The 27478-nt window shown below is 35.1% G+C and overlaps 1 protein-coding gene and 1 long non-coding RNA gene across 8 annotated transcripts in view; one reads left to right on the top strand and one right to left on the bottom strand.

Moving 5' to 3' along the window:
• PTPRQ (protein tyrosine phosphatase receptor type Q) overlaps window positions 1-27478 on the bottom strand; it is a 208709-nt gene that overhangs the window by 8444 nt on the left and 172787 nt on the right. For 5 of the 7 annotated variants that reach the window (XM_055342066.1, XM_055342068.1, XM_055342069.1 and 2 more), the window contains 7 exons: window positions 23236-23312; window positions 19821-19955; window positions 19500-19625; window positions 18484-18632; window positions 14368-14503; window positions 8660-8783; window positions 7151-8417 (listed from right to left, as the gene is read on the bottom strand). In XM_055342066.1, the coding sequence (XP_055198041.1) occupies window positions 8380-8417; window positions 8660-8783; window positions 14368-14503; window positions 18484-18632; window positions 19500-19625; window positions 19821-19955; window positions 23236-23312 (785 nt within the window). In that variant the 3' untranslated portion in view covers window positions 7151-8379. Of the gene's footprint in view, window positions 1-7150; window positions 8418-8659; window positions 8784-14367; window positions 14504-18483; window positions 18633-19499; window positions 19626-19820; window positions 19956-23235; window positions 23313-27478 lie in introns of those variants that run through there. The other 2 variants (XM_055342067.1, XR_008666689.1) reach the window with 2 other exon arrangements.
• Window positions 1-27478, top strand: part of LOC129520857 (uncharacterized) — a 72473-nt gene that overhangs the window by 16774 nt on the left and 28221 nt on the right. The gene's annotated exons all lie outside the window — the stretch shown is intronic.

Below are 27478 nucleotides of genomic sequence, written 5' to 3'. Positions count from 1 at the left end.
CTGCTAAGGCAAACTTTCAACTGAACATATTTGTTTGAGATTCTCTCCCATATAAGATGTTACAGCAAATGCTATGTGAATAAAATCATGAGAACGTAGACCTTGCTCGCAAGCAGCTGACAATCTAGTAAGTGGGGAATGCCAAGTGGATAAGAACTATTGAAGAAAATGTAGGAGCATGCACATGGTATTAGGATGTGGCGGGTATGTTTCTGTAGCAGCAAGTATTCTCATTAAGCTTCAGTCTAGAAAAAAAAGAGTAATATCATGAGAAACGATTTTTTAAAACTTAATTAATTTATTTTTAGAGAGTGGTGGGGGCAGAGGGAGAAGGAGAGAGAAACCCAAGCAATATCTGTGCAGAGCGTGGAGTCCAATGCAGGGCTCGATATCAGGACCCTGAGATCATGACCTGAGCTGAAATCAAGAGTCAGGTGCTTAACCCACTGCACCATTCAGGTGCCCTGAAAGGATTTTTTTTATGAGTTTAATTCAACAGGCAATGAAGACTATTGAACAGATTAGTGAAATGATCAGACCTGAGGGCCAAGGGAGATAAATCAGGCAACAAATTATAGGGAACTGGAAGCAAAAACAATACAATTTGGTTTGGACCATATACCAGAGGAGGCAGCAAGTAACAGAAAGAATACTGGACTAGGTCCCTGAATTCAAAGGCCAGCACTACCACTGGCTTTGTGGCATGAATAATTTGTATAACGGGGACTAATTTAGACAATAGCAGGGAACTTCTATTCTTGAAGAGCGGGTAATTAGCATTTACGTGTATGTCCTGTGCCTAATTAGGGGAGATCAAAGATATTAATATACATTGGTCTCTAGGTCATAAATTGGGGTCTGGTGGCTAACACTGCACCTCCAAAACCAGACTTCCAGTTTCAAGCCTAGACTCTCACGTTTACTTAGTGTGTAACCTTCGGCAGATTTAACCTTCTTTTGCTTTTGTCTTCTCATTTGTAAAACACAGTACCATCTACTTCCAAGAATTGTCAGGAGATTAATTCATTGACATTTGTAGAGCCTCTAGAAGCGTGCCTGGCACATAGTAACAGTCCAATAAAGAAGGTGGTTATTATGTTACAATAAATAAAATGATAATAGTCTTTTTTATGCATATTATTCACATCACAATTTTAAGTGTATTCTTTAAAACATAAATACGTAAAACTTCTGATACATCCAGGGAGTAGGTGTTAATCCTGTTAGCAGGCATCAATTTTATGAATGTGGTGTCCTTAGACTCATGAAACCCTGTTCTGGTCTGAAAGCCCAACAAGGGAATGTATCATATCTTCCATGGCAATTCACGTGGTTATAAATACGAAGTGAGTAAGAACATAGTGGATTCTGTGGAAAGCACTTAGAGCACGTCAAGTTTTATTTTTAATGTTCAAAACACCAATTGTTCATGCTTTGGGAATGGAGTAGGTAACTGACAAAAGTAAATATTTCCATATTGTGCTCATTCAAGCAGGAGAGGACACTGATAAATTTGTGAAAATAACACATAAATATTTCATGCCATTTTAATAAAGTTTTAGAGTTTAAAATTTACTCATGTTTGTGACAATGTGAATTTTTTCAAACACAAAGAGAATAGAATAGAAATAATAATAGAAACTTTTTTACTCATCACTTAATTTTGACAAATCTGTGTTGCCATACAGCCCATAGATGCTTCAAATTTTACACCAAGATTTATAAATGCGTTTGAAACCCTTGGGGATCCCCCTGATTCATGGCAATCCATCACTGTACCTGTGCTCCTCTTATGTCAGAGGAAATCATGATTCTCCTGTGAAATAATTCATAAAATTATATACTATTTGTTCTTTAAGAATTCTGTAAATGGTATCTTGTAACTTGTGACTACTTTTTCACTATCCTTCTATTTTTAAAATCAACGTTATTGAACTATAATTTACATAAAATAAGATGCACTCATATGTATACAACTTTTTAAAGATTTTATTTATATTATTTATTTATTTATTTATTTATGAGAAAGAAAGAGAGTGTGTAAGTGGAGAGAGGGGCAGAGAGAGAATCTCAAGCGGATTGCATGCTGAGCACAGAGCCCAACGTGGGGCTCGATATCACTACCCTGACATCATGACCTGAGATGAAATATAGGGGCACCTAGGTGGCTCAGTCTGTTAGGTGGCCAATTCTTGGTTTTGGCTAAGGTCCTGATCTGATGGGCTCTGAGATCAAGCCACCTGTCCAGCTCTGTGCTCAGCGAGGTCTGCTTAAAGATTTTTTTCCTCTGCCCCTTTGCCCACTCTCACACACACGTGTTCTCTTTCTGAAATAAATAAATCTTTAAAGCAAGAGAACATTACTAATACAAGTCTTTTTTGAGAAATGTATTTTATTTTTTTCTATTTATTTATTTTTAAAAGATTTTATTTATTTGAGAGACACGGAGATGACAAGAGAGAGCAAGGCCTGGAAGGAGAGGAAGTAGGCTCCTTGCTGAACAGGGAGCCCCATGTGGGACTCGATCCCAGGACCCTGGGATCATGACCTGAGCTGAAGGCAGATGCTTAAGCAACTGAGCCACTGAGGCACCCTAAGAAGTATAATTTAATTTCTCTTGGATAAATGTCTAGGATTGGAAATGCTGGGTAAAATGATAATATGGTCTTATGATTAACTTCATAAGAAAATATCAGACTATTTTCAGAAGTGACTACCATTTACTTCCAGTTCCAACTGTTCCAAATCCTTGCCAGGATGACTTGATATGACAGTCATTTTAATTTTAATCATTCTATTGGGGTGATTATCTCATTCTGATTCTAATTTGTATTTCCTTGATGACTAATGATGTTGAGCACATTTTCATGTACTGCCCATTTGTGTGAGTGTGTGTCTGGGGGGGGGTCTATGTGTATTATTTTGTAAATATGTGTATGCTGGATACAAGTCTCTATGACATTCTCCCAGCCTGTGGTTTGAGCTTTCATTTTCTTAATAGGGTCTTTTGAAGAGCAGAAGGCTGTAATTTTGATGAGGAACCTTTTGCTATTTTTTCTTTCATATTTCATTTTTTGTGATATAGGCAAAGGTATTTGTCTAATTCCAAGATAATAAGGATTTTCTCTTAGTTTCTTTTCTATAAGCTTTATAGTTTTAATGATTATATTTAGGTCTGTATTACATTTCAGTTTAATTTTTGTATTTGTTAAATGCGATAAGAGATAAAAATTCACGTTCTATCAGGTGGACATCCAGTTGTCCCTACACTATTAATTGGAAAGATATTCTTTTTCCCAATTACCTTAACACCTTTGTTGAAAAACAATTGACCAGATATGTGTGGGTTTATTTTTTGACTTTCTATTTTTTTTTCTTTTAATGAGAAACACTATATATCTGTAGTGTAAATCTTAAATTTAAAAGTAAATTAAACTGTGTTCTATTTAAAATTTTTCACTATCCTAGGTCTTTGCATCATTTCTACATAACAACAAAAGCATATTATCAGTTTCTAGAAAAGAGAAGCCTTGTGGGTTTAAGACTGATATTCCAGGAGCACCTGGGAGGCACAGCTAGGTGTCTGAAACTTGGTTTTGGCTCAGGTTGTGATCTCAGGGTTGTGAGACTGAGGCCTCTACCAGGCTGTGCACTTAGCATGGAGTCGGCTTGAGATTCTCTCTGCCTCTCCCTCTGCTGCTCCCACTCGTACTCTCTCTCTTTCTAAAATAAATAAATAAATAAATAAATAAATAAATAAATAAATAAATAAATAAATCTTAAAAAAGACTGATGTTCCATTGAATCTATAGATCAATATAAGAACTGATATCTTAGTAATATTGAGTTTTTGAGTTCATGGACATGCTTTAAAACAATTATTTAAGGGGTGCCTGGGTGGCTCAGTGGGTTAAGCATCTGCCTTCAGCTCAGGTCATGATCCTGGGGTCCTGGGTCAAGCCCCATGTTGGGCTTCCAGTTCATCAGGGAGTTTACTTCTACCTCTGCCTCTCCTCCTTTGCTTGTGCTCTTTATCTATCTCTCAAATAAGTGAATAAAATCTTAAAAAAATAAAAACAAAAAACTACTTGAATATTCATTAATTCTTCTCATCCATATCATTTCTGGTATACAGATCCTGCACATTTCTTATTATATTTATTCTTAAGCATGTTTATGGATGCTATTGTTGACATTTTGAATTGAATTTCCAGTTTTTCATTGATCGTATGTAGAAATAAAATTGATATGTGTATCATGATATGTCCTGTTACCTTTTTAAAGCTACTTATCATACTTAGCAGCTATTTTAAAAATAGATCTCTCAAGAATTTCCTCAAACATGATTATACTTTCTACTCACATAGTTTTATTTTTTCCTTTATAAACCTTATCTCTTTTATTTCTTTTTCTTACATTTTTGTAATGGTTAAGAACGCCAATACAATGTGGAATAGAAGTTGTGGGAGTGAGTTTTTTTTGCCTTTTTCTTGATCTTGGCTGAAGGCCTTCAATATTTTACTATTAAGAATGCTATTAACTCTAGCTTTATGTAGTTGTCCTTAGGTTTAGGAGGTACTTTCAGCGCTTTGAATACGTCATTGCATTTTCTATTGACTTAAATTATTTCTGAGTGGAATTTAGTGTATTTTCTTATCTTTGAACCCCTGAATATCAGGTCTCTATTTTCTTTGTTGTCTTTAAAACTTCTACCTTTATTATCTACTTTCAGTAACTTGATTATGATATGCAGCTCCCATTCTTGCTAAACATAGTGTCAGGCACAGCAATTAAACTTTCATTATATCCATCTGTAATATGGGACTCTGCAGATCTTAATGGATTTTGTAAGAATTAATTGGGAATGATGTATATAAAAGTACTCTAAAAAGTTTATAATTTACTAAAATTATTTTCTAATCCAAGAATACTTTCAGTGAAAATTAAAATAGAAACATAGCATTGTTAAGAGGAGAATAATGATTTTTTGTTACCTTGCATTACATAACAGGTTTATTTTCAAATGATTGAATTGCAGACACTGATTCAAAATATCTAGTTGGAATGTCCAAATCAAAATTTTCTTGACTTGTTTTTCACATCACATTTTATGTTATTTGTGCACATGACTACCTATTCACCTTAATTCAGAATTCCTTGAGAATGCTCAAATCATTCATGAAATCAATTGTCTTATTTAGCAGAAGTCAGTCTAAATGCCATAATTTTCAATAAGTGCATGTGAAACATACATAGTATACGACATATAAATATGGCACGAATATCAAAAAATATAATACAATCTAAAAATGGGATGCTCTATCTTATTGATAAACATTACACATGGACCAGTCTGGGTAAAAGATTAACTTTGCAGAGTTAATTGTACTTTTATGAAACACTTTGATATATGCAATCTAATCTATTCCTCAGAGCATCTTCATGAGCTGGTAGGTGTGTGACTCCTGCTTCCACATGAAAACTCTATGTATGGTTACAAAGTCACTTAACATGAAATATTACTAGTCCTAAAAAGGTGATCTGTTTTGCCAAGATTATGCTTTATCAACTTTTTTTCATATTTTCACCTTTGCATATCATTCGGTTGAGAATTTCAGGTATTTTGTGTTCCAGTTTCCATCAAAAATCTCATGTGAGTTTTCTGAAAGTTGGCCCATGGAAATGGACTTGCCACAATAATGTCATGGACTTGTAGGATGCATACTTTGCTGAACTTAAATTTCGTTTTTAAAATTTAGTGTTTGGTACCAGATGCAGAGAGCAAATTGCCATCTTTTCTATGAAGAGGGCAAGGTTTAATTAGCCTTTTTCAAAAGCCTTATTATACATTTCACCTATAAACCGAAAGAAGAAAATTATGCGTTTTAAAGCAGGATGAAAGTAGAGGTGATACTAACAGCTGCTCTCGTCTCTGGCAAACCATTCTGAGAGGCTCCAGTTTCATTTGGTTCAGATGAAACACATGTTGCTCATTTATTGTACATGTGCTTCAACGTATTTTGACAAATCTGATCTAAAAATGTTACAGATGTTCCTCATTATTCTAATCTGCACTTAGCAGCCACCTATAGCTTGTGTCTATATATTGGCTATTTCACAATATCATTAATAGAAAATTTAGCTATCATTAATATGTGGGGTTTTATTCAATTTTAGGTCTAGGTATAGACCTAAAATTGTGATAGACCTGGTGAGCGATACCCATTCAACAGGTGTTCTAATTTTTTTTTTCTGTGAAGACAAAACTTTTTTTTAACAGGTTTCAAATAATATCAGGTGGACATGAAATTATTCTGCCCATAATGTCTTTTAGAGATTTGCTATCCAATGTATGGCCTGAGATCCAGCAGCAGTATTATAACTTGAGTACTTACTAGATGTGGAGAATCTCAGATTCTACCCTGGACCTACTGAAACAGAGTCTGCATTTTCACACAATCCCCAGGTGATGTGTAGACACATTAGAGTTTGACCAGCACTGTTTTAGAAGAGGTCTTATATTAAAACTCTGTTTTGTACACATACATGTGCATATACACACGGGTCAAACTGAAACTCTACGCTGTACACCTCTGTTTTAAACAGATACTGTAAAGAGTGGGCTGGCCTGTAGACCGAACTGTTTATTTTCTTATAATTCAATTCATTAAAAAGTAACCTCATTAGTACTTCCCAAAGGCTGTCTTCTCTGAATACAAAACCCCATATTCACAAGTACTGGCTCATCACACTTTTTCACTGATTTATACATGAAGGAAACTTCTACTCTAACTTAAATCTTTCAGAATTCTCATTTCTTACTGTGTCCTGTAACTTTCTATAGAATAAGCTTGGTTGGAACAATAGTGGATTGTATTATTACACTGCTTTGCCATGAAAAACAAGAAGCAGGACTGCTTATAAGATTAAAGAATTTAATTTCTTGGGTAATAAATTGATTTTAAAATCTCTTATTACCTATGGTTACTTTGGGACATGATTATATGTAAACACATTACTAATATTGTACTTATATATAATTTACTTCATTATATTATTTAAGGGAATTATCAATTATATCTCAATATGTGATATAAAATAAAATTTATACATACAAGGACCTCTGAAATCATGCTGCAAAGTAAGTCAATGCCTTAAAATTTAATTTTATTGGCCATCACATTTTCTATATGTATATGCCACCAGAAATAAGCATAAGGTATAATTCTTATCATAGAGGAAATAGAATAATTGATACTAGTTCATTATATGATCCTTAATTGAAATCTATGACAAAATAATTTCATATAGTTCAAAACTTATCTAACATTGTCACTATCTAACAAAAAGGAGGTTGAAATGTGTTAATAAAAATCTCTAATTTGCTACAAGCTGGCTAATTTCTTTGTTTGCAGTTTCACCAAATATCCTCCTCAATGATCTACCTTCGGAGATGAAAGAAGATCCTTTTATGTAATCTATTCAGAAGTTTCTGTTGGCACCACAGCAGCACATCATCAGTTTACAAGTTTGCCATACATCATACATTTCTGCTGGAGAGACTTTTCAAAACTATTAATATCAGGTTGAATAGACATCTAAAGTACAAATACTCTGATACATTTAGCCATGTATTTAATTATACAACAGAGTGGTACAACTTGTCCTGAAAAAGGTACAGATGTAGACAGTACAAATGTACTTCACAGCTTCCTATGAGCAATCGCACTGTTTCGTTTCTTGTTGGTTTTCAAACTAAAGATCACAATGCAACTGAAATAGCCCTTAGTGTCCCCGAAGAGCTACTGTGTGTTGTATAAAGGCTAAGTAATCCGGGCAGTGTCAAGGGGTTACAGTTCAGCTGTTGGAGATCATGAGATGATATCTCAGCACTCATAAAAGAGAGGATTCAAAAACACAGGAGTGTACATGGAAGTACAGATCATTATGACAGTCCTGGAAGTTATCCACAAGAAACGTTAACACCACGGAGGCCAAAATAACATCACCGAATCAATATTTACAACTTTTGTTCAAGATTCAATCCAATATGTGGGGAAAATTTACCCGGAAAGATTAATGCTAATATAATGATAATTTTCTATTTGGCTCATTCCAAAGTTACGGAAGACTTCAAAAATCTCTGGGATATCTTTTCTTAAACATTTTAAGTGCATAACAATTCTGTATAAAACAAATAGCTATCCTGAATTAGCTATGTCCTAGGACTATTCCTAAAATGTCAATCCATTTAGTAAAGGCACAGTAGCAGAAACAGATTTCTTTACAGTTGCACATTTCAATTCAGAAGAGTGAGGGGGAAACTTTGGCCCTTGGGATTTGAAAATATCTTCCAGTTGTAATCTTTGGTCTGGATATTTACATGGTGGTTTCTTCCCATTCAAGCTCCACATCACCTATAACATAAAGTAACATGTCAAAAGAGAGAACTGAAATTACCAGTTCAAAAGATCTAAATGTTTCATGGCAAAAAATATAGCGCAGATCCAGAGGCTATTACTCTAACTTGGAACAGAGAAAAATAATGAAAATTTGTTAGGTGCATTAACCAAGCTTCTGAAACATTTTCAACACGTGGTTGTTATTAAATTAATGCTCCTGGTAAACTAGTGAATTGGTACACGTTGCCTCTGTTTACCTTCCATGGCATCCAAAGAGTCCATCTTCTGAAGTGCTGAATAGTTAACAAAACAGATGGGCTGATTACTTCCTTTACTTGATAAGAGATCCAGAATGCACTGGTATAAAAAGATATACTGTGCCTAGACACCAAAACAGAGAGTGGTTAAATAAATGGATGGGGTGGATTTTTAAAAATTATCTCAAACGATTATTTCTCTTATTATAAGGGGAGCTATACTGTTACAGTGAAAAGTAATGCGGAATCTAATAAATGTTAAATAGCTAAGCTAGAAGCACAGAATTTACCACATACATAAATGATTTTGCGCCATTTCAAACCAGGTTTTTAAAATTCCTATGGCTTCTTGTAGCTTCAAATTTTTTTTTGATACTTATCATTAAACACCATGCTAATTTGTTCTTGTTTGCTGTGGTTATAAAAAAAAGTGGCAAATTCGGTTATTTGAATCTGTTTATGAATTTCCTTTTTTCCTGTCAGGTCTACATGAGTAGTTTTTCTTATAAATAGTTTTCTTGTTAGAATGATTAGAATGGCTGTTGGAATACAGCTGCTAAATTTGCTTTCACTACCTGTGAATGAGCATATCTACACCCCATCAGCATATTTAAAATATGTTTGACAATTTTGTTAATCACCCGACATTTGGCCTACTTAATGTCAAGTATCTGTCTTTATTTGTAAGCATAAGGCAGGTGATCACTGAAATATCTAAACACCCATGTCCTGGACAAGGATTCCTAAAGTATCATCTGAATGTTTAGGCTAAATTCAGGACCATCTAGGTTCTTTAAGTTTTTTCAATATAATTCAATAACCTATTCGCATTTCTGAGTTTGGACTTTCTCAAAGGTACTTAAGGTTTAGTCTTAGACAATCACCCTCCTTTTTACATAGGAGACATGATGTTAGAGGAATATAATCAAATATTTTATACTACACATACTACTTATTATTATATATGTCTGGATATTGACAGTTGATTTAAATAGGATGTCCTCTAAAGGGACCATCCCCCTCTAGAGGACTCTATGTTCCTACCCATCGCTACTGTATCTCAATACGTTCTGGAACTCCTCTACTGAGACTGTCTTCAGAAACTGTTGGTCGTTATTATGAATATCTATTTCTTCATGAATTAAAAAATGCTTCCACACACATCTCATCAGCAGAATGTCTGTTCTGGGAGGGTAAAACTGTCACATTCACTGCTCTATTCCCACTACCTGTAATAGTGCCTGGCGTGTGGTCGTTACGTAACAAATGTTTGTTGACTCAGTATCATTTAATTCTCACAACTTGCCAACCTTTGCCATTTAAGGAAGGATTTCATTTGGAGAACATTCAGAAGTCATTGGGGATTACGTTTCGTAAGTGAGTGGATGATCAAGTTACGTGATTCAATTTTGGTAAGAAAGGAAGTTGTCGTTTATAAAGGAATGAAAATCCTGTTGAAATTGCTAGTAAATTACTCCTCAAGGTAATTCCAAAAAAAAAGTGTTTTCAAATATACGTCACACAATGAATAACATTATTGGCAGAGATATATGGACACAATATAATTTCTTTGAAAAGGACAATCATTTGAATTGGTGAGTTTTGGGGGTTTTGTTTGTTTTTTGTTGTTTTACAAAATCACATTTGAAGTTGAAGTCACATTTGATATGTGAAGCTTCTGACTGTCCCCATCTCATTTTCTCCACTGGAAAGAATGATGGGTGTAAACTTTGCCAGCACGGCAGGCTGAGCTCCACAGGGCAGGACTGTATTTTCCAAGATCCTTCTGCCATGGTGTGTTATTGCCCAAGAGGCCGCGGAGAGCTCAGTCCTAGTTCCTGCCTTAGGTAATCATGGTACCTTAAGAATGAAACTTTTCTGATGTTTAGCTTCTTCATCTAGGGGATCATAACACCTATGCTGTGATAGTTAAAGGACTTACTATATGTAATGTGCCTGGCAAAAAAACTAGGCCACCCAACTATAGTATATTAGGATTTTTATTTTTCCTTCTACCCTAAAACTTCACATAAGTACATTTCTAGGAAAACTGGAGCAGGAAAGGGACTCGTCCAGATTAATCCTGGTTTGAAGTACTGACAGCAGCTCAGGATGGTATCTCACTGAGGACCATTGTCTCAGAAAGTCCTTGGGGCTGCTATGTATTGGTTTTTGGTAGACAGTGAAAGAGCTCAAAGCTCTCTCCTGGGTCTGGGCCATGCCCTTCCGGAGCCTTCTGGTGGGAATATATTGGCTGAGTTCCCACCTCCCCAGCCCTGCTCAGGGCCACTGTAGTGTGGGCTGAGGCAGGATTCTTCATAGAAATTGCAATCACTCCCAAGTGCAACAGAGGAAAATAAGAAACCACTCTTGTGCAAAGACATACTGGTTTGTAAGGGTTGGAGCCAAGGACTGTGGTCGTTTCCCTTTTTATCATCAAAGAGGAAAGATGGTAAAGAGCAAAACTTCTGGAAGTGAAGTCAGGTGAAGGAGAGCTTCTGAGTGCCAGATATCTCAGATATTTACTGCATCCTGGGCACTGACTGCATGTTTGGGGCTTTAGACACTTTCTCTTATTTAATACTGACAGTAAGCTTGGAGATATATAACATGACTATTTCACAGAAGAGAAATAACTCAAAGAGGCTAATTAAACAAGTCACAGAGCCAGCAACTAATTAAGTGAGCTGAAATCACAACTCAATTCTCGGACTTCAAAATTCATGCTCTTCCCATCCCTTTACCCGACTTGGTAAGGTTGGTACTTGGTAGTACTTGGGTACTACCCATCCTAGTACCCAACATACTACTCAGGCTGGTTAAACAAGCATAATATACGAACTTTATAGCATATATTGCCTACTAAATTGTGTGAGATTATTAACAGGCATCCTTGGACACACTCTTTACAACATTCAGTTCCACAAAGTTGTAGAGCATGGCAAAATATTTTCAACTTTTATTACCTGAAGAGTGACTCTAGTTTCTAGAAAGAAATGAGATCCCAATCTGTCCCACCCTCTATCCTATCCAAAAGAGCCAACCTATCTTGATCAATGTCAAGAATATTGGGCACCTGTGCACAGGAGTAATCTAGGGACATGGGAGGAAAACATTAGCACGCTGTTTATTCCTGTTGTTAACAAAAACAAGAAAGAATTTGGGTTTTAATAATATTTAATAGTTGGATCGATATAGGAACCCTTATATTGAGAACAAGCTACCTAATTTGTGAGTCTACTTCAAAATGAATGAGAGTTTCCTCCCTCAAAAATCATTAAAGATTTTCAAGACAGTGACAGCAAACACTAAATCAAGTGCAGGGTCCTTTTGAGTACGGGACCCTGTGAGATTGCGCAGGTTGCACACCCAGGAAGTCAACCCTGGTCACAAGTTATATTCCATTTCTGAAGTATTCCAAGAGAAGAGTGATACCTCACTCCTTTGTTCCCCTTCAGCATACAAAGGAATGCACATGAACATTACCTAGTTTTGCCTAACCATCACAAAATTGAAGTGGCTCAAAAAAGATTCCTGAAGGGATGTTTGGGTAGTTCAGTGGTTGAGCGTCTGCCGTTGGCTCAGGTCGTGATCCCGGGGTCCTGGGATCGAGTCCTGAAACAGGCTCCCAGTGTGGAGCCTGCTTCTTCCTCTGTCTGGGTCTCTGCCTCTCTCTCTGTCTCTCATGAATAAATAAATAAAGAGACTATGGATTGAAGGTAATATTTATCATGTAAGCCCAAATGAATGACAAGGAAGCCCAAATGAATGACAAGGAAATGGCAGGGCTGACATTCTTTGTGCTTCTAGAATAAACTTATAGCCATTCTATGAGGTAAAAACAGTGTAATGAAATCTGACAAAAAGCTAGATCACTTTTTAGACACTTATAAATAATTTAGAATATATATTTAAATCACTATTGAAACAGAATTATCTTGTGTCAAGTATCATTATCTTGTTTTTTTAAGATTTATTTATTTATTTATTCATGAGAGACATGGAGAAAGAGAGAGAGAGAGGCAGAGACACAGGCAGAGGGAGAAGGAGGCTCCATGCAGGGAGCCCAATGTGGGACTTGATCCCGGGACTCCTGGATCACGCCCTGGGCTGAAGGCAGATGCTTAACCACTGAGCCACCCGGGCGTCCCAAGTATCATTATCTTAATGATGATATGAAGGCATCACAATTAGCAAGATTTCAAAATATTGCTTACTTGATCTTTATCTCATGTTTTTTGATTTCTCATTTTGTGTATGTTTTATAATTTACATAACTGTTTAATTTACATTTAAAAATAAATATAGATTTATTAGAGTTGAATGTTCAAACATTCCTCCTGAAAGGGACGTGCAGTCCACAAAGTCTAGATGTGTCTGGTCTAGAGCAGCTTTTTTCCTAAGAACATTAATGTTCCCCCTATGTGGCATTATAGGTTCTGGGGTCAAATGAGGTTCGAGGATCTCACAATCATATAAATTTGGGAAATGATGTTCACAAGGGCTCTGCATTTGTGTCAATGTACAGAGGATTTAAGAAACTCTAAGATCAGTTTAACTTCTTTTCAAACTTATTTTAGCAAAGAACCTATTTTTTTACATTTTAACAACTGTGATGCTATATGTGTTTTCCAGTAGGTATTGTGGAAAATACTATTACAGCTGATCTGTATACTTACTGTGAGAAAATTTCCATTTGAAGAATATAGAAATACCAATCCAAACATACAGATAGAAACATCTTATATATTATAGTTAGACAGACTTGGGCTTGAATTTTGATCCTGAAATATTAATTGTATAATCTTGAAATATTACTTAAATTCTCTGAATGGAACCTCTGCATTCCTATTTGTAAAGCAAAGCAAACTAGTCTGTTGATGAGTTTTATTGGCACTGCTTTACAAATAGAGGGTTAAATAAGATAATATATCTAAAGGATTATTATAGAATATGGAACTCACTAGACATTCATATAAGGTTTTTAGTCTTGTTACCATTATACTGCGTGATTTTTAAAAAGATTTTTATTTATTTATTCATGAAAGACACACACACAGAGAAAGAAGCAGAGACACAGGCAGAGGGAGAAGCAGGGAGCCCAATGTGGGTCTCGATCCCAGGACTCCAGAATCACAACTGGGGCCAAAGGCCCGCTTAGCCACCCAGGGATCCCTGTGATTTTTTTAATGAAGAAAAATCTATATATTTTATAAATATTTTTGCCTCTAAACCAAAACAACCAAATAAAAAACTCCCAGGGAATTAGTTGATTAGATGATATTACAATTGTTATTAGCATTAATATACAATAGGAATAAAAATGGACAAGGGAAATACACAGAACCCCGTAATGGTCAATATTTTAAGCTTTTCCCAAACATAACATTTAGCATGTTTATAAAAGAATTTGATTCGACTCATTTACGAAGCTTCCCAAATTTGCCAAATACTAAAAACAGATCAATTTTTAAATTCCTCTCTATATGCTTATCAGTATAAACAAGCTAGGAGGAGCAGTCAGGAACAGTGCTGAGGGGTGACTGGGCCCCGTGGCCTGCCCTTCTCAAACCCCTTTATAAAGTAGAAAAACAGTGTCTGCTATGCAAATAAAGTTTCACGTCCAAGCCCAACCAGACTGCTGCCACTAAGATCCTCCCTTGGAGAAGTTCCAGAACTGACGCTGCACACACTTTTAGATATCTTACCAGGTTCTGTACCATGCACATTCTCTCACTTCTCAGTTCAGCTACCAATCCATATATATCCACAAAATCGTGATCATTTATATGTTGTGTTAAGTGATCCAGAGCAATAAAAACTCCAGTCCTTCCAACTCCAGCACTGCAGGAAGGGCAAAACCACATGAACATTGTTCAACAAAAGGTTGTTCAAATTGACAGCAAGCAATAAAGAAAGAGAACTACCGTAGTAATAAATTCTACACAAGTCCTTTTCTTCTTTAGAGGAAAATTTGTTTTGGAGTGTCTTTGGATTTGTACTGTTATCAACAGTGTCTAGAGAGATCAAGATGATTAATTTTGGCACTCTATCAAATGTTTGAGTTTTTTTTTAAACCACTTTTCCTCCTTTTTCATAATATTATAAGGGGTGTAGCTGGAGAAGTATAGAGAATTTTAAAAAATTGTTGAAAATTCTTGGGGCACCTGAGTGGATCAGCTGGTTAAGTGTCATAACCTTTGGCTCAAGGTCTGATCCCTGTGGCCTTGCTCCCTGCTCAGCAGGGAGTCCGCTTGTCCCTCTCCCTCGGCCCCTTCCCCTTGTTCGTGCTCTCTCTCACTTGCTCTGTCTCACAAAAAGAAATAAAATCTTTTTAGAAATTTGTTAAGAAACTTTGTATTGAACATATTTTTGGTTACCAATAGAAATGCTAAACATTAAAAATGCCCATTGTTTAGCCCTATAGCATATTCTCTGCATCTTATTGGCAATCTCTCATGTGCTCTTTTCTCTTTCATTTATTAGGGTTTTTTTTTCTTCCTATAGATAATAAACTGAAAAGCGGTTTCCTTTTAAGAAATTAGTTTAACACCCAGGGACAAGTACGTGCTCCATAGAAACTGAATTGTTAAACTTGGTAAGATTTATGCAGAAATTCCCATCAGAAGGACAAGACTCTTGGTACTTGAATGGTTAACATAAGAAGTAAATAGAAAAAGAACAACAAAAGACATTTGGAAGGTCACCTAGTCTTATAAATGTCACTTTGAACAACACTGAAGTGCCGGTTTTGTAAGTAAGAAATAGTCGAATCTTAGCAATATCCCATGATTCAACCATACAAGAAATAATGAGCATTACAACATAATTTGATGATGGTAACACATATACACATATACCGAACAGTGTTATCTGTCATTATATCATTCAATATATCTTGAGTGTCAGACTCTGTCCTAGGCATCTGGGGTACAGCTTTGAACAATACTACAAAGTCCCTGCACTTATGGAGCTGACCCTGTAGAGGACAGAGAAGGGCAGGACACAAATAAGCAAACATGCATAGAATGTGCCCGGTGGTAATAAGTTCTATGAAGAAAGATAAATCAGGTTAAGGAGAAGGTGTCTCTGATTATGTAATATTTGGAAAGAAACTTGCATAAGGAGGCACACAGTGTGGGTGTCTGGGAGAGGAGCACCGCAGCCAGAGGGAGTGGGGGGAGAACAGATTTTAGTGGAGCAGGTTTTGTGGGCTTGAGGAAGAGCAAGGAGCCCAGGGTGGGGAGAGTGCAGTGGGGAAGTGAGAGGGGCAAGTGAGGCATCAGAGCATCTGCTGCAGGGCTGCAGGTGGACCCTGAAAGGAAGAGCAGAGTGGAGGAGGACTCCGGGGTTTTGGCAGGAGACAGAATGGATTTGCCATTTACCAGGATGGGGGATGAGAAGGAGGAGTGAAATTTGGAGATTGAATCCAGTGTTCTGTTTTAGGCATATCAAATTTTAAGAGTTTTACGGTCATTCAGGTCGTCACATTGAACTGGAAGTGAAATGTATGCCTAAGTTGAGGTGAGAAGTTGGAGTTAGAGATAAAAATTTAGTACACGGTTTTAAATGTAAAAGACAATTATTAATATGAGCATACTTTTTTCCTGATCTCTTTTATCCATTTTAATCACAAAGAAGGAGACTCTCTTTTTTATTCTTGATTAAAGTATAATTGATACACAATGTGACATTAGTTTCAGGTGTACAATGAGTGATTTGACAAGTCTATACAAGACGCTATGTTTACTACACTTTACTATCTGCTCTCTACTCTTTTTGAGGCCACAAGGGTAATATTAGGTACTTTTCTAACAGACGTTAGTGGCAGTGCAGTGTATGTGCAAGACACAGAGAAGCTGAAGGCAGCTACTGTCTATTAAAGGTTTTAATCATCAATGATCCAGCTTAAAAGCAATCATTGACTTTAAAAACAGACTGTTACTCTATTTGCACTATATACTATTCTGTTGAAAATGTTACATATGGGGAGGCGAAATGGAATTGGGAGGGTAAAAATAACGCTTTTACTTTTTGTTCTATATACTTTTTAAATCTAGGCATTATTTAGATATTTTATAATGAGCAAGCATTTATGTATTACCCTTGTAATTTAAAAAAAATTCACAATACTCCTGGGAAATATATAATAATTTAAATTCCATAGTGATTTTTTCCTCTAAATAAAAGTAAAAAATCTGGATGGATTAATATCTTTTTACATCTTTAACCACATTAATTTTAGTAGATACCTATTAGAAAATGTATAAATTATTAGAATTATTGAAATTAATGATTTATTAATTATTAATGTGACCAAGATACTGTTCTTAAATTTTTTATTGCAGTAAAGAATACATAAGATTTACCACTTTAAGCATTTTTAAGGACACAACTCAGTTGGTGTTAAGCACACTCTTAATATTGTGCAATCGTCACCATCATCCATTTCCAGAACTTTTTCATTATCCCAAACAGACATTCTCATTAAACAACTAATTAAATAATGTACCCATTAAATAATAATTGTCCTTCTCGCTCTCCCTGGAGTCACTTGGGAACCACAATTCTACTTTCTGTCTCTATGAATTCATCTATTCTAGATATCTCATGTAAGTGAAATCATAAAACAGTGTATTATTTAAAAAGATTTTTTAATTTATTTGATAGAGGGAGCATGAGCACAAGCAAGGGGAGCAGCAGAGGGAGAGGGAGAAGCAGGCCCCCAGAAGAGCCAGGGGCCGGATGTCGGGCTCAATACCAGGACCCTGAGATCATGACCTGAGACAAAAGCAGATGCTTAAATGGCTGAGCCACTCAGGTTCACAAAAATAGTGTATCATAACCTACTTTTTCTCTAATTTATAAACCAATGGTTGAAGAGACTCAAGTTGAGACTTACTTAGATTTATTATGTTAGAAAACAATCAAATCAATCTGTCCAGAAAAATTCTGAATTCTAAACAACCTTGAGTTTTATTCTTAGAGTATTAAATACCAATGAAAATAAAGCAGAGAAAAACTTCAATTTATAGTTATATTCCCTTAACCATGTTCAAAGAGCTAGTCAAAGGAAGACATGTAAGTAACTAAAGTTTGTAAAAAATTATTGTCACACTCGGGTTGGTCACTTAATTTGGTCTTTATTTTAAATTTCATTTTCTTTTATTCTTTACAACTCAAATCTAAAAATCTGCTTTTAAGAAAAGATTTTTAATTATGGTTGTAGACTAATACCAATTGATATAATAAAGGATCAGATGTTTATTTGTAAAAATCTTTAAATCCAACACACAGACACACACATACATCAATGGGGGGCTACAATTAAAAAAAAATTAAAGACTTTCCTTTGAAAGGCATAATCCAGTCAAGGGGTGGTGGAAGGGGAGGAGGGTGGGGGTGGAGGTGAATGGGTGATGGGCACTGAAGGGGGCACTTGACGGGATGAGCACTGGGTGTTATTCTGTATGTTGGCAAATTGAACACCAATAAAAATTAAATTTATTATTAAAAAAAAGAGTTTGGGAAAAGTCCCTTACCAGTAAGATTGCTCACTTTTCTTTTCTTTTCTTTTTTTTTTTTTGATTGCTCGCTTTTAGATACCTTCCCTATTCATTTTATTTTTGCCATCTAAACTTTAATAAAGCTATAGTTTGGTACATTTTAACCAGTAAAACATCCAAAAACTGGAAATTAGAATGAAGCAACATTAACATTCCGCCAGAAAATAATCAACGGTATCATGATAATAAAAAGGCTTTTACATTGGCTTTTAAGATCATTTTTAATTTCATTTAAGGTTCTGAAAATCTCTTCCTTACCTGCAGTGAACAATCATAGGTGTGGTGTCATGGGCTCTGCTTGCTCGAACCAGTTTTACAAAGTGAACCAGAGGGGCACTGTTTTCAGGGACCCCATGCTCAGGCCAAGCAGTAAAGTTACACTGTCGAACAGTCATGCAATCTCCATGCTACGTAATGTGACAGATTAAAGAAGCATGATATCGTTATTAAAGTACCACAGTGAAGGTTTACGGTAGCTGATGTCCTACATTTTGAAGGTGATCTTTTAAAAACGACTATTTACCAAACGGAAGAAACTCTGTCTTTCATGATTTTCTGCAAGACAGATCTTCTACTATTGCTACTATAAAGCAAATTACCTTTTGGAATGACTGGAAATAATAAAAAAAAAACTTGCAAACATATGATAATATAGAATGTTTATATTTAAACATAGAGCAATATTTGGTAGCACAGTATAGTAGATTTTAAAATAATTTTGATCCAAAATTAAATAAGCACATTCACCTATTATTCAGAACACAGGTATTGAGTGTCTGATAATGCCAGAAAGCAAAAAAGATCCTTGTATCATTTTCTGTGTGTGTAGGCTTTGATACAAACTGATAAAGTGGAATCTCATACTGCATCTTCTGTACTCGTTCTGGGTTAAATAGAAAATCAAATTATGTAGATGAAGAAAGAGATGACTGACTAGGGAAATTCCTGTTTCAAGTTAAATATTACAGTTTCTTCATCAAGGAAAAACCTAATGCTCTAGTTGTTTTCTTCTTTTTTTCCCTTGTCCACCTAAGAATTTGATGCTAAGTGGTTAATATAAACTTTAACCACGAGATTTGGAATTAAACACAGTGACATAGATGTTGCAGTCAGCTACCAACAGAAACTTCTATTTAGAAAATAATAGGAAAGTACTGTTCAATATAGAGGTGTTGTTGCAAGGGACAATTCTAGAAATTAATTTTACTTTTAGATATTTAGAGCATTCATATTTACTACTATGTTCCCCCCCTTGTCTTTTTTTTTTTTTTTACCCTTTCAATTTTCAGATCCCTGATGGTCCAATCTATTTGAACATCCTCCATTAGCTTTGTAATCACTATATCTCCAAAGACGGTAACTGGCTTGTTGTCCTCTGGCCAATACTGATGGCATCTGATCTGTATTCAGGGAAAATCACCAGTCGTAAGAACTACTGTTACGTTGATATATATATAACAGTTATGGCTACAAAATTAAAACTGCCTTATAGATGTCCAAGTTATTGATGACTCACAGTATTGGCTGAAATTGTCACACATATATTAAAGCAATTGCAAAATAACATCTTGTGAAAAGATTTTCAAATAACTTACCCGTCCTTTTTCAAAACACTGTGTTAGCATTACTAATGTTTTCGCTCTGGTTTCCCATACCATTCTCCAAAAATCCCCAACTGTTCCTGGTAATGGACCTTGAGTGGCAATAAATTCATTTGGACATAAGTATCCCTAAAGGATATAATTACAACATTAAATCAACATCTATATATGCAGTATTTTTCTTTTTAGTTTTTGAGCAATACATAACAATATACTAGTTGTAAAATATATAATAGAATGTGGAATTCAATCACAATCCCACTATCCAGAATGAAGTACCATTTATATTTTGGTGGATTTATTTGCAGTATTAAAATATGTACATTCCTTCATTGAAATAATATTTATGAGTTCCTACTGTGTGCCAGGCTGTCCTAGGAAATGGGGATTCATCACTGACAAAAGACTCGAAAATTCCAATTCTCATTTATTTTATATTCTAGCGGGGGAGGTAGCTACTAAATCCATTAATAAGTCTGTGAAATAAGCAAATTACATAGAACTTTTAAAAGTGGTAAGTTCTATGAGAGAGGGTTTTCAGAAAATAGGATGTTCAGAAAAGACTCACCGGTGATCTGATCTCTTAGAAAAGACCTGAAGAAACAAAGGAGTAAGCTCTGCAGGATTTGGGGGACAGCGTTCCAGACAGAAAGTCAAGTGTAACAACATTAAAGGAAAAGTGTGTCTAGAATTTTCTGTGAACACCATATGGCTACAGTGGAGTAAATGAGGGGGGGACAGTTCTAGAAGATGACATAAGAAAGAAGAAAGGAGGAAGGATAAGGGTGCATTAGGTCCTGGCAGGTAATTACAAGACTTTTGTTTTTACCAAAGCTGTTGAAAGGTTTTGAGCAAAGGGAGTGTATGGTTTAACAGCTTTGCTCTGGTTTCTCTAAGACCAGCCTATTGGGGTTAAAAGGTGAAAGGAGGGAAATAGCTAGAAGGTTATTGCAATGATAGCTGGGGGATGGTGAGGAGTAGTAAAATCTGGATATATGTTAAGGACAGAGTCAAGAGAATTTACAGATGGATTGGATATTGGGTATAAGAGAAATAGAAGAATCAATAAAAACTTCAAAAGAAGATGGGGAAAACTTTGGGATATACAGATTTGAAGGGAAAATTAGGAATCCATTATGTACATATTAAACTTGAAATCCTTGTTAAATATTCAAGTGGGAATATCATAAAGTCAATTGGGTATATAAGTTTGGAATCCAGGAAGAGATGCAAACTGGAGACATACATTTGAAAGTAATCATCACATAGGCTTCAGTTAAAACACAAAAATGGATGAAATTATCAAAAGAAATTAATTTGGAACAAAACAGTAAATTCAAAGATTGGGCTCTAGATAATTCAAGTGTTTGGTGGTGGAGGAGATAACAGAAGACCAAGCATTGGCATTCCAAGCAAAGGAGATTTACCTAAAAGCTGAGAGCAATAATATACTTCCACTCCAATTCTGAAATCTCCCTTAACGTAGAGGGCTTTCCATCTGGGCCTCTTACCATGCAGCTCAGTACTGATTGTGCATATCATTACATATGGGTCATAGTGACTTTGTTGTAAGATTTACTATATTACAACATCACTTGATTATAGCAGGATATATTCAGAATTCTTAGTTTATTGCTCACCCTGCATTATCATCTTCTTATGGCTGTTTCCTGACAACCTATAATATTTAGAGGGGTTACTGAGTGTTCATGAATATTCCTGTTTATGTAAATCTGTGTGGTTTAGTTACACCGACTAAAACTGTCAGTTTCCTTTCTAATCATACTCATATCCTGTGTACTGTCATCCCATCTCTGGCTGAACATTAGAGAAGGTGAATTATTCTTTCGTACATGCTTATTAGTGAATAAAAATGGTACAAATCAATAGACCACTTATAAAACCATTTGCCCTTGCCCTGTTCTATAATATCACAAAACATATGATCATTAGCACATTGATTAAATTGAAATGCATATATGTATCATTCTGTAAATCAAAGTAAAACTTCAACATGCTATAGAATTTAGGCTGTGATGAAAATTAGTAAGCCCAAGATTTCACCAAAATCTTTATAAAAGAATACATTTTCAAGGGAATCAATCATTTGATAAGTGACTAACAGATGTCACCACAATAGAAAAAGTGTGTGGTTTTTCAAAATGAATTTAAAGTTATTGCATAAAAATAGGCTGGAATTCAAAGGATGCTTTAACTTCTCCAAGTCCTCCCTCATTTCCCCTAGCAAGAAATCTTAAATTCTCCCATTACGTCTTCCTTTCACAATAGGACCCAATATATGATTGCAATTTTGGAGTCATTATCAACCAACATAGAATTTAGAATGAAATCTTCCCCTTAACAGGGGCTTCAAGTGAATGGGACACAGAACAAGTTAAGTTCATGGAGAAAGGATGGAGCATCCTATAAGCAGAGTCCTACAGGGACCAAATGGCAGGACTGGGAGTGGTGACCTGTGAATAACAAAAGAATAAAGACTGTAGGCACTAGAGGAAACCCTGAAGTGTCTGTACAGACACCCTGATAAGGATGGCTAACTATGCTGTATGTTAGAATTGAAGCCAGTGGGTGGAAATATAAGAAAGCATATCTTTTTCTTTTTTCCTCTTTTTTTTTTAAACAGCTGTATATTGGAATTATTCAGCGATAGAATCATCTGCCTTAGGAGGAAGTAGTGAATCAATGCCAAAAGAAGCTAGCATCTAATTATCAGGATATTTTCAGAAACAGTTCTAAGGTGAATGGTTCAATCAAATAACCACAAATGCAATTCCATGATTGTGTCACCCCGAGTAGAAGTCTCGGGTGCATTTAAAGTTTCTATGTACCTGTGATAGTGATGGGCACTGAGAGGGTCAAAGAGCCATAGGGAAGATGAAGGAGAGAGAGAGAGATTCCTAAAATACCTGGATTTCACTCAATTTTTAATCCAATGCACCAAAGATTTATTATCTATAATGTGCCAGAGAGTACAATAGCTATGTCACAATTCAACTCACATTGGTTCATTTATGTTTTTTGAGCAGCTACAATGCAGTGCATTTTCTACAAGCAGCTGAGGATAAAAGAACATGACATCATAGTCGCCTTGAAGGACTGAAAATCTAGATGGCAAGAAGAACATAAAATTTTTATATTGTATGGACATAACTAACTGACTTTTTTTTTTGTAATAGAGATTGACAGACCTCGTGTGTACAAAGAATACACTGACAAACATTAAATAGTGGAAAGGCCTGGGGATATTTAGCTTGAAGTTATATATCTGTTACTTATTAGTGAAATGATTGTTGGTAAATTGCAACATTGCAATTGTTTTATAAGAAACAAAACATAAAAATCATAAAAAAAACTGAAAAAAAACCAACATAAACAAATAGCAACTTACAGAAACATAGCTGGCATTGATATAATCTGATCCTGGAATGCTAGCATCAGCTATCAGCTTCACTCTGTTGTTATTATCTAGAAGGAAATATAAGAAATTGATGCTAATTCATTATTTAAGTTGCTACTACTTTTTTTTCTTACTACAAAAGTAATACAAAGAAATTAATGATGTGACATCAAACACTACAGATGGTTGTAAAACCGAAGTTCCCTCTTATCTCGTATTTCCAATACCCAGAGAAAATGACTATTAATATATTTTTGTATGTATTTCCAGAATCTGCTATACATATTCATGAAAATTAACCACAAATGGGGTAATATATACTCTTTTCTGCATTTTTTATTTGCTTATATCTTTCCATATCATAAAAAATTTATAAACAAAAATGTCTAGCTCATTATTTTAAACAGTCATAGAGTATTTTATTGTTTGAATATAACATACTAATTGAACTCTTGATGATTTAAATTGATCTCATTTTGTTTTATTGTAAGATGCTGAATAAATATAACCAAACTTTTTGCATATCTGTTGTAGTGTGTTTGTAGAATATATTACCAGCAGTAAATTCCCAAATCCTATTGTGCATTTCAAATTTTGAAAGATATTGTCAAATTTTTCTCTATCAATTTATACTCTGAACAAAAGTGTTTGAAAAGTATTTGAACAATTCTGTTTCCTCTTTTCCTACTACAAGATACTGTTAAACATTTTAATTCATGATATTTTGACAGATACAAGTTATGTCTCATAATACTTATTTTTATTTCCTTAAATGTGAAAGCAATTGAACTGAGCTTCTTGGTTTGTGTATTAGTCATTTTAAATACATCTTCCATTAATGGCCTTTTCATATTGTACTATTTTTCTATTTTAAAAAAAATTTTTATACAAAAAGTATGTTACATATTCAATACATATGATGTCTTGAAATTTTCTTGTCATTTTTTGACTCTATCCATCAGTGTAGCTAGCTATCTTGCCATACATAAAATGTACATTTCTTAATAATCAAAATTCCAATTATTTTTTCTCATGGCATCATTATGGCTTCTTGTGTCACTCATACAAAGATGTCTGTCACACCAATATTTTTATTTTTACAAATCCATGTTTTCTTCTAGAACTTTAATGGGTTTTTCTGCTTTTGTTTTAGCTTCTTCATCTTTGATCCATTGGGATTTATTATTTTTTATGGAAGTAGGTAAAATACATCTTTTATTGTTTCTTTGTTGCCATTTGTAACAACAAGCAGTCCCAGTTTGTTAACATTCCATCACTCCCTTCACTCCCAAAATACCACTCCTATTATACACCAGATTTCTCTATGCATTTCTAGGCCTATTTCTATTTCTGGACTATTAATTAATTATTAATTTATCTGCCTAATTTTTCTTTAATACCAAACTTTTAACTGTTACTCTCTAGAATATTTTCAGATCTGGTAAACCTAGATGCTCCTAACCATTATTTTTCTTCAAAAAGGAGGTTCAATTATTTTTTTCCCAAGGATTTTTACCAAATTGGTATTACAGTTGGTATTTCAATTGGAATGTCCAGTGCTAATTTTAGCTAGGCATGGAAATGATAGAAAATACCTCTTACTACATAACTATTTTGAAGTGCTTTTTAAGCTCATTGTGGAAGCACTTGGTAGTAGAGGAAAAATGGGTAAATGGGCTTGGGTTTGAATTCTAGATTTGTCTACCATATGAATGGCCTTGGGTGAATTCCTTACCTTCTCTGCTCTTTCATTATCTCACTTAAAATATATAGTTATAATATTTATTTTGTAGAATCCTCTTGAGAAAAGCTTACATGAAAGCTTATGGAACTTTTAAAGCTGATTACAATTTAAGCATATGTTGCATGTTAAATGACTTTGCTGTATTGTTAGTCATTAAAATGATCTGCCCAATAGGTTTAGAGATGGGGAATGTTTAAGCAAATTTATGCAAATTATTAATGTCCCAAAGACTCAATTTGGTATGATCTAACAGTTTTTTTAAAGATTTTATTTATTCATGAGAGACAGAGGCGGGGGGGAGAGAGAGAGAGAGAGAGAGAGAAGCAGAGGCACAGGCAGGGGGAGAAGCAGGCTCCAAGCAGGGAGCCCGATGTGGAACCCCACCCCAGGATCGAGTCGGGATCCCAGCCAGGATCACAACCTGAGCTGAAGGCAGATGCTCAACCACTGAGCCACCCAGGTACCCCTGATCTAAATATTTTAATGACATTGTGGCTAGTCCTGTGACTTAGGAAGGGAAGCCATCAGGTTTCTATTCACTCTATATGACCGCTTATAACTATCTGAGTCAACAGTAAGCTACACTTTTCTTTGTGGTGTTGGAACATTTCTGAAGGTCATAGTGTCCTATCAAACAGAGATTTGGAAATCCCTTCAGCAAACATTTGCTGCTAATTCTAGTATCTTAAAGCCCTGTAAGCTAATATCTTCTAAAATGCACTGTGATATTTGAAATCCTACTTCCTACATTACTCAGGGGAAACAATGCACTTCACTAAGCTGTCTCAAGCTAAAATTCAGAGTCTATTAAAATGAATTCATTCTCTATGGGAGAAAAAAAATGTTTCTTCAGCTTAATGGCTTCTCTGCAAGCACAGTGGGTGAATATATTTAGTTTAAACATCTCATTTGCTTGTACTGTGTGTGTGGCAGGGGTGTACTGGCTCAGAGATGGCTGTGAGTTTATAGGTCGCCTTCTAACCCACATTGGGGAAGCGGACTTATTATGTCCAGAGTATAGACACTAAGGGCCTGTTATTAAATCTTATTCACCCAGAAAGTTAACAGCTTTTAAAAGTAAGCAATCTATTTATTACTAACAATCATAAGAATTAACATGGAGAGTTTTCCATGTTCCAGTACTGGGCACAGTGATTTATATAATTATTTCATCCAACCCTCACAATAACCTTATGAGGCGGGCACCACTGAACAATATGTACAGTCACTAAGGCAGTTAGTAGGTACACAGGACTATAGCCAAGGAATTTTGATTAGAGCCTATACTTTCTTAGCATTTTTACTATACAGCAGGCAGTACATATCAGTTGAGTTAAATTATTCTAATCACATTCTTGAAAAATAGAGAAATCTACCTAACAAAATTATTTCTTAATGGACCTCCAACTCTCTGAAAGGATAGCTAAGAAAAAGTTTTCCCCTACAAATCCATTAAAGGATATTGAATGTAGATGTAATCCATTATTTGAAAAATTATGTTTTCTGTACTGAAATCAAGAAAAAAGCAAAAAAAAAAAAAAACAATTTGATGCCATCCTTTAGACTCTAACAAAGGTGAAAAATCCATGAAATTCTAATTATAATATCCCAAATATCCTTGATTTACAACATAATTCCATTGTTAGCAATTATTTTTTGCCTTAGCCTCAGATTTGATGAAACTGGGCAATTATACTTTTCAGCTTCTTGTTGCTTTAAGGTTGTCTATTTATTTTCATTGACCACACTTACTCTCTTCTTGTCTTCTAAGTAATAAGCTATGTGGTCTGACTTTTCTTATAGCCATGATGTGAATCCAGATAATAATACACTGGGATCTTAATAATAAAAGACTCAAATATCACATTTAAAAAATATCTTGCTAGGGCACCTGGGTGGCTCAGTCAATTGGTATCTCACTTTTGATTCTGGCTCAGGTCATGGTCTCGGGGTCTTGACATTGAGTCCATGTCAGGCACTGTGATCAGCTGGATGGGGTGGGGATGGGGGTGGGTTCTGCTTGAGATTCTCTCCCTCACTCTCCCTCTGTCCCTCTTCTGGCTCACACACACTGTCTTTCTCCTAAAATCTTAAAAAAAAAAAATCTAGCGAACATCTCAATTTTTTATTTTAAATTGGACACTCTTTGGTCTTTGGAAATAAGTTAGCTACATTTGGTTTGCTTATTTTATATATACTGATATATTATAAATTACTTCAGCCAAATATGTGATTATAAATAAATATTAAATATTCCATGGTAACTGTCTTTCAATCAGATTACAATGTTTACATTCAAGAAGAGCATTGAATAAGCATGAAGCAGCTAGTACAGAAAAAATTTTAGGTAGAGACAAATATAAAAACATGAGAATTTCCATATTTCTTAAACTTATGATGCATCCAACCCAGGTTAATTATCTGAAAAGGAAAACAAAAGGACCTGTTGAGAAACATCAAGCCATAGAAATTTAGAGACTCGATACTAAC

The sequence above is a fragment of the Nyctereutes procyonoides genome, unplaced genomic scaffold, assembly GCF_905146905.1.
Source record: "Nyctereutes procyonoides isolate TBG_1078 unplaced genomic scaffold, NYPRO_anot_genome, whole genome shotgun sequence".
In the NCBI taxonomy this organism is placed as follows: domain Eukaryota; kingdom Metazoa; phylum Chordata; class Mammalia; order Carnivora; family Canidae; genus Nyctereutes; species Nyctereutes procyonoides.
Note: the sequence above shows the minus strand (reverse complement) of the source record. Positions and strands in the feature narration are given on the sequence as shown.